Below are 8,863 nucleotides of genomic sequence, written 5' to 3' on the forward strand. Positions count from 1 at the left end.
CAAGTTGGACAGAGCTATAACTCTGGTTTGGATTGGCTGATTCCCCACAGATGATCCCGCCCACCTTCACAGTGACATTTGTCTTAGCGGTTAGCATTAGCTTCCTCTAAATTACACATTTAAAATATCTGTATAGCAGTTTAGCGTTAGCAGGCTAACATTCTTGTTTAACGGATTAATAGCGAACTGAACTTTGTGGTAAGCTTTGCCCACCACTGATAGTTTTTGTCAAAATACACTAAAAATAAATAAATAAATAAATTGCAGTGTTAGATTTCATCTTATTTGGTCCTTTTGGACTTCAGCTTCCAGGTTCTGGTCCTGTTTCCAGTTATTTTATATATCACAGGTGACATTCATGTCGCTTCAGTGTGACACATTGTGAAAAAGGTAAGAAACATTTAATATCAGTTTGGAGGAAAAATATGTTTATTTATGATTGGATCAACAAGCTAACGGCAAACTAATGAACACCAAGAGTAGCTTCTCAAAACAAGTGATCTTTAAAATATCACGATACATGCTAATGCTAATTTTTCTTTTTTTTAAATGAACCTTTAATGAATTCAAAAGGTGTCCAGCAGACAGGAAGTGCTACAGTCAAAACAGGCTAGCTTTTAATACCAAGATTTCTCTGTAAAGAATGATGCAACGTGCACTTGATGGTGATGTCGCGGCTTATAAAGCAGCTTTTGCACGAATAGTTATGAAATTCATGCGATCCTGGTTGTCAGACCGTCCGTTAGCTCCTCAACCTTGTTACTGAACTTCACTTTAAAGGATTCAAATTACTGCTCTAAAAACAAAAGATTATTCACAGTTCAATCATCTTAGTGCAGCATTAAAGGTTCAGTTCAGACTCTTCCTCAGGAAGTCTTCTTGGTGGAGGCGTTCGGCTGTTCAGGCCTCTCCGGTGAGTGTTTGAGAAAGGCAGCAGCTCTGCGGCCTGCAGGGTGAGGTCTGGATTCCTGGTCTCTGTCGAGTCTTGTTGGAGGATTCCAGCCGCCTCCAGCCTGAGGAAACAACAGGACTTAGCCGACAGCCTGGATAACGGTCTGGAAACTGAACTGACTCCGATTGTCTCCAAGAAGATGGAAACGTCTGGGTTTTCTGACACTTTTACTGTTGGGTTGATGGGAAATCTAAAGGTTTTTTTTATTGAGCTTTAGAAGTTTTTCTGTAGATTCTCAGTCATCCAAGACATGATAGATAAAAAAATAAAACGTTTTCAGTTGTCCCCCTCCTACAGTGCTGCTATTGCCAGTATCACTCCACCCCGTTAACAATAGGTGTTAATTAGGTGTCAACGATAGCCATGTGATGTGAGTATCAGTCACATGGAGGCAGGGCTTAAAAGCCTGAATTTTGCCTGAAACTCTCAGACTGAAGAAGTCTCTTGGAGGAGAGACGAAACGTTTCATTAGAGAAGAACCCGTCCAGAAGACCTATACAATTTTTTTCTTTTTTGATTTTTCAACCTGGATTACTGAGATGCATCAGGACATAAAATAAATAAATAAATAAAATTAATAAATAATAATACTTAAACAATATATAGGATAAATACCTTCTGATTTGTTTCAGCAGTAAATTATTTATGATTTATGATTTAAAAAAAAAACTACAAGAAGCATAATCACAAATCTAAGAAATTAAACATTGAGTGGAGTTTATAACTGTTTGCTTAATAATCTGTATTATATGTGTAAATATAATATTAATATCACTGCAGTAGTGCAGAAAAATATTTCAAACTTCCTCAAAAACTTTACTTTCTCATTGTGTTTTGCTGCGCTTCCTTCTCTCACCGCTTGGTGTCGCTTCTTGTTTCAAACCCCACGTCACGTGACTCGCGTCAATGCGGAAGTGCCTCGTTCCTTTTGAAAACAAAGGCGCCAGCAGCTAATGCTAATGCTAGCTGCCGTTGCGCTGTAATTTTCTTGTGTTTAGTCGTTTTTATTTCATGTTTTCCCTGCTCCTTCGGGTCCACGGGAATGTCAGCTTCGGAACCGGTTCGGTTGGGTCGGAAACGTGTCCTGCCGTCCTGCCCGAACCCGCTGTTCCTGAAGTGGCTCACCGAACTCCGGGACGAAGCTAAAGAGAAGGGGCTGAAGATCCAGTACACCTACCAGAAGGTCCGGGCTGAGTTAGGTTATTTTAAAGTTCAGCCTTTATAAACAGCAGTATTCTAAATTATTTGCTACAATAAAAACTTGTACAAAACCTATGTACAGAAAAATAAACTTGTGTTTATTTTTTTAAATTTATTAAATTATAAATCCGAGCACTGTGGTTCTGTGTGTTTCCAGGCAATCAACTCTTTGAATAAATATCCACTTCCGCTTCAGAGCCCGAGAGAAGCAAAGATCCTGCAAAACTTTGGAGATGGAATCTGCAAAATATTAGAGGATCGACTGTTGAGATACTACAGAGAGAACGGTAAGGAAGGGCTGGATGGTTGATGGTTGGATGATGGATGGATGAATGATGATGGATGGTTGGATGACGATTGGATGATAGATGGTTGGATGATTGATGGATGGTTGGATGATGGATGGATGGATGATAGATGGATGGTTGGATGATTGATGGATGGATGATTTGATGATGGATGGATGGACGATAGATGGATGGTTGGATGATGGATGATTTGATGATTGATGGTTGGATGATAGATAGATGGATGATTTGATGATTGATGGTTGGATGATAGATGGATGATTTGATGATGGGTGTTTGGATAATTGATGGTTGGATGATTGATGGATGGAGGATTGATGGTTGGATTATAGATGGATGGTTGGATTATTGATGGATTGATGATGGATGGTTGGATGATTGATAGATGGATGATTTGATGATGGGTGGTTGGATGATTGATGGTTGGATGATTGATGGTTGGATGATTGATGGATGGATGATTGATGGTTGGATGATAGATAGATGGCTGGATGATTGATGGATGGTTGGATGATGGATGGAGGGTTGGATGATTGATGGATGGTTGGATGATTGATGGATGATTTGATGATGGATGGTTGGATGATGATTGGATGATAGATAGATGGTTGGATGATTGATGATGGATGGTTGGATGATTGATGGATGGATGATTTGATGATGGATGGTTGGATGACGATTGGATGAAAGATGGTTGGATGATTGATGATGGATGATGGATGGATTGATGATTGATGGATGGATGATTGATGGATGGTTGGATGATTGATGGATGATTTGATGATGGATGGTTGGATGATGATTGGATGATAGATAGATGGTTGGATGATTGATGATGGATGGTTGGATGATTGATGGATGGATGATTTGATGATGGATGGTTGGATGACGATTGGATGAAAGATGGTTGGATGATTGATGATGGATGATGGATGGATTGATGATTGATGGATGGATGATTGATGGATGGTTGGATGATTGATGATGGTTGATTGATGGATGGTTGGATGATTGATGAATGGATGGATGATTGATGGATGGATGATGGATGGATGGATGGATGGATGATTGATGAATGGTTGGATGATTGATGGTTGGATGATGGATGGATGGATGATTGATGGATGGATGGATGATTGATGGTTGGATGATGGATGGATGGATGATTGATGGTTGGATGATGGATGGATGGTTGGATGATGGATGGATGGATGATGGATGGATGGATGATTGATGGACGGATGATGGATGGATGGTTGGATGATGGATGGATGGATGGATGATTGATGGATGGATGATTGATGAATGGTTGGATGATTGATGGTTGGATGATGGATGGATGGATGATTGATGGTTGGATGATGGATGGATGGTTGGATGATTGATTGATGGATGATGGATGATGGATGGTTGGATGATGGATGGATGGATGATTGATGGTTGGATGATTGATGGTTGGATGATGGATGGTTGGATGATTGATTGATGGTTGGATGATGGATGGATGGTTGGATGATTGATTGATGGTTGGATGATGGATGTTGGATGATGGATGGTTGGATGATTGATTGATGGTTTAATGATGGATGTTGGATGATGGATGGATGATTGATGGATGGATGGATGATTGATGGATGGTTGGATGATAGATAGATGGTTGGATGATTGATTGATGGATGATTGATGGTTGGATGATGGATGGTTGGATGATGGATGGTTGGATGGTTGATTGATGGATGATTGATGGTTGGATGCAGTATTTCAGTCCATTTCCAGTTTAAAAACATCAAGCTCTGCCTCTGTTAAATTCTTCATCACAGTAACTTTCAGCATTTTGTTTAATTAAAATCTGTTTTATTTCTTCAAATTATTTAAAATAAAATTGTGACTGAAGTTATAAACACTCAAAATAAAAACAACATTAAATAATTTTTATTTCAGGTCAAAACCAACAGCCTATATACCACGGTCATTAATGACGTATTTCCAGTAAAATTCTTGCCACGCTCCTCCCTTCCACTTCCTGCTTACTGCCTATGGTTTTAACGTTAGCTGCTAGTACTAGTCCGTGAAAAAGTCACAAAAGTTAAAGTATCTGTGATCTACTGGTATAAAACATGAGTTCTGTTGTGTGCCGTTGTGTCCACTAACCAGCAGTACGATCAGTAGTTAGTTTTTATACATTTCCTTTAGATGAGGAGGTGACAGCTGTAGATCATAGCATTACAGGGAAACTTATCTTTAAAAGCTCAGGCTTGTGTTTGTAATCAGCATTTCTAACCTGAGGATATTCAAGAGTCAGCATCAGAAATGAGAAGATGGAGGTTACAAAAGGGAAATGTACATTTATCCCCTTTTACTGCCAAGACGAGAGGAAAGACCTCCTCCAGAGGACATCCAGTGCTGGACCGGATGTCTGTGGCATAAAGACAATTTAAAAATCTTTCCTCTTTAGGTGCAGATGCTCAGATTCACAGCATCCCGTTAGGAGCGCCCCCTGCTGGCAGAACCAACAACATCAGCCTGGCTCCTTCCAGGAAGGTCAGTTTATCTCTGCTCATAAAGTTACATCCATCCATCTATCATCCAACCATCCATCTATCATCCAACCATCCATCATCCATCCATCAATCATCCAACCATCCTTCTATCATCCAAACATCCATCAATCATCCAACCATTATCCAACCATCCATCAATCATCCAACCATCCTTCTATCATCCATCCATCCATCATCCATCCATCAATCATCCAAACATCATCCATCCATCTATCATCCAACCATCATCCATCCATCATCCATCCATCTATCATCCAACCATCAATCCATCATCCAAACATCCATCAATCATCCAACCATTATCCAACCATCAATCCATCATCCAAACATCATCCAACCATCATCCACCCATCAATCCATCATCCAAACATCATCCATCCATCTATTATCCAACCATCATCCATCCATCATCCATCCATCTATCATCCAACCATCAATCCATCATCCGAACATCATCCAAACATCATCCATCCATCTATTATCCAACCATCATCCATCCATCATCCATCCATCTGTCATCCACCCATCAATCCATCATCCAAACATCATCCATCCATCTATTATCCAACCATCATCCATCCATCATCCATCCATCATCCATCCATCTATCATCCATCATCATCCATCTATCATCCAATCATCAATCCATCATCCAACCATCCATCATCCATCCATCCATCCATCCATCCATCCATCCATCCATCCATCCATCCATCCATCCATCATCACTTTTTAAATCCTTTTTAAAAAGTTCACCATGTAAATGTAAATAAAAGTAGAAACATAAGTTACTATATTGAACGATGTTCATATTTTATATTTTTGGACCAAAAACAAAGTGAGCGTTGTGGATTTAATGACGTCTGAACATTTAACTGATTGTGGCTGAAGCTGTTCAGGCTTTCTGTCATTTTCACATTAATAAATTAAATAACAACAAAGGTAATCAATAAAAGGCAATTTTATATTAAAAATACACAAACTACACATAGATAAAATTAAAAGTAGATTACTTGATTAAAAAGACCACATAAAAATAAAATATTGACAAAATTTTTCCAGATGAAGCAAATTTATTTAAATTTGTGTTTTTTATTCATTCATATTAAATATTTCTGAGCTGCGTGTCGTCTGAGGACCAGCAGGGGGAGCTGCAGGATCTTCCATGGACCTCCTTAAATGAAGATATGTTTTTTATCTTTACCCATAAAAAACAAAATAAACATCATCTTCTGTTATCTTTTTTACTTTATCTTTATGTGTGTGTAGAAGAACCCTGCAGGTGATGAAGAGAAAGATGGAGGAAGAGGAGGAGGGAAGAGGAAGAAGAGGGATTACGTACCTCAGAAGAGGTCAGGAGGATACGCCGTGCTGCTCGCTCTTTACCGACACTCACAGGTTTGAGCTTCTGTGAATCTGATTGTTGTTGTTATTTCAGTGTGTTTATTTGTTTGTTTGTTTGTTTATTTTACAGATTCCAGGTAACAAAGGTTTCATGTTTAAGATGGAGCTGCAGGCCGAAGCTCAGAGTCTCTGCAACAAGTCTTTCACCGTGGTGAGACCTCTCAGTCCTCCCAGGTTTGTGTCTCAAACTGTCGGCTGGTCTCAGACTTTCCTCTGATCCGTCCGCAGCCGGACCTGGGCAGCAAGTACACAGCCTGGTCCTCGGTCAGCACCCTGATCCAGAAGAACCTGGTTCTGAAGACCCACAGCCCTGCCAGGTCTGAACTGGAACACACAAAACAAATTAAATCAGTTGATTTTACTGATGTAGAGCTGACATCTGCTGTGGTATCTGAGAGTCTTTATTCAGATCTCACTAAAACCAAACAAACCAACAGACAATCATAAAATAATCTCTTTGCTTTAGTGCATCAATAGTGAGTACAAATCTGCTTATTTAACAGCCAAATGTGCAAACATTTTATAACTGGAACATGTTATAATCCCATTTGTCAAACTATCCCAAAGATTCATGACAACAAAAGAGAAGGCAGCAGTCCTACAGTTTGGGACCTGTAGAGGTCGCCCTCGTGACTCCAGTCATGTTATCTCATCTTCAAGAGACAAACTTTGTTAAACGTGGAGCAGAAATGTCATGAAGAATTTTATAAACTGAAATATTTACATAAAATATCAGATTTTCAAAGTTTAAAAAAAATCCTATCTAGAAAGAATATGACAGTGATGATACTGTGTAGATTTTTTGTCGTGTATCTTTAAGACACTTTTTATATTGATTCAAGAGGTTTCAGTTGTTTTGCATATCTGTGACCTGCTGACATACAGTATAAAAACTACGAAGAAATAATAGAATTTAGATAAATATGAGAAGCCTCAGTAGTCTGAGATCCACATATATACCTACAGTTAGCTAAACTGAATGTCTACTACTGATCACATTTTAAAGTCAAGATGGCCGCCAACAGCCATGGATGGACGGATGGATGTATGGTTGGATGTACAGATGGATGGTTGGATGTACAATTGGATGGTTGGATGTACAGATGGTTGGATGGATGTACAGATGGATGGATGGTTGAATGGATGTACAGATGGATGCTTGGATGTATAGATGGTTGGATGGATGTACAGATGGATGGTTGGATGTACAGATTGTTGGATGGACATACAGATGTTTGGATGGATGAATGGTTGGATGTACAGATGGATGTTTGGATGGATGAATGGTTGGATGTACAGATGGATGGATGGTTGGTTGGATGTACAGATGGATGGAGGGTTGGTTGGTTGGATGGATGGATGGTTGGATGTGCAGATGGATGGATGGATGGATGGTTGGATGTACAATTGGATGGTTGGATGTACAGATGGTTGGATGATGTTCAGATAGATGGATGTTTGGATGGATGGATGGTTGAATGGATGTACAGATGGATGGTTGGATGTATAGATGGTTGGATGGATGTACAGATGGATGGTTGGATGTACAGATTGTTGGATGGATGTACAGATGTTTGGATGGATGAATGGTTGGATGTACAGATGGATGGATGGTTGGTTGAATGTACAGATGGTTGGAGAGTTGGTTGGATGGCTGGATGGTTGAATGTACAGATAGATGGATGAATGGTTGGATGTACGGATGGATGGATGGATTTACAGATGGATGGTTGGATGGATAGTTGGTTGGATGGATGGTTGGATGTACAGATGGATGTATAAACATGTTTTGGTGGTTGGTTCGATGGATGGATGGATGTACAGATGGATGGATGGATGGTTGGATATACAGATGGATGGATGGATGGTTGGATGTACAGATGGATGGTTGGATGTACAGATGGATGGTTGGATGTACAGATGGATGGATGGATGTATAGATGGATGGATGTACAGATGGATGGATGTACAGTTGGATGTACAGATAGATGGTTGGCTGTACAGATGGATGGATGTACAGTTGGATGTACAGATAGATGGTTGGCCGTACAGATGGATGGATGGATGTATAGATGGATGGATGCACAGATGGATGGATGTATAAATAGATATACAGATGGATGGATGTACAGATGGATGGATGTACAGATGGTTGGATGTACAGATGGATGGATGTAAAGATGGTTGGATGTACAGATGGATGATGGACAGATGGATGGAAGTACAGATAGATGTACAGATGGTTGGATATACAGATGGATGTATAGATGGTTGGAAGTACAGTTGGATGTATAGATGGTTGGATGGACAGATGGATGGATGTATAGATGGTTGGATGTACAGATGGATGGATGTATAGATGGTTGGATGTACAGATGGATGGATGTATAGATGGTTGGATGTACAGATGGATGCACAGATAGTTTGTTGGATGTACA

At 39.7% G+C, this 8,863-nt stretch overlaps 1 protein-coding gene across 2 annotated transcripts in view; it reads left to right on the forward strand.

Annotated features, from left to right (window-relative positions):
* The first annotated feature begins 1,882 nt into the window (after positions 1-1,882).
* Positions 1,883-8,863, forward strand: part of mus81 (MUS81 structure-specific endonuclease subunit) — an 11,108-nt gene continuing 4,127 nt past the window's right edge. The window contains exons 1-6 of one of the 2 annotated variants that reach the window (XM_014021230.1): positions 1,883-2,135; positions 2,310-2,439; positions 4,916-5,001; positions 6,291-6,419; positions 6,496-6,576; positions 6,654-6,742. In XM_014021230.1, the coding sequence (XP_013876684.1) occupies positions 1,995-2,135; positions 2,310-2,439; positions 4,916-5,001; positions 6,291-6,419; positions 6,496-6,576; positions 6,654-6,742 (656 nt within the window). In that variant the 5' untranslated portion in view covers positions 1,883-1,994. The remainder of the gene's footprint in view (positions 2,136-2,309; positions 2,440-4,915; positions 5,002-6,290; positions 6,420-6,495; positions 6,577-6,653; positions 6,743-8,863) is intronic. The other variant, XM_014021229.1, reaches the window with a different exon arrangement.

This window comes from Austrofundulus limnaeus, unplaced genomic scaffold (assembly GCF_001266775.1).
Source record: "Austrofundulus limnaeus strain Quisiro unplaced genomic scaffold, Austrofundulus_limnaeus-1.0 Scaffold283, whole genome shotgun sequence".
Lineage (NCBI taxonomy): Eukaryota > Metazoa > Chordata > Actinopteri > Cyprinodontiformes > Rivulidae > Austrofundulus > Austrofundulus limnaeus.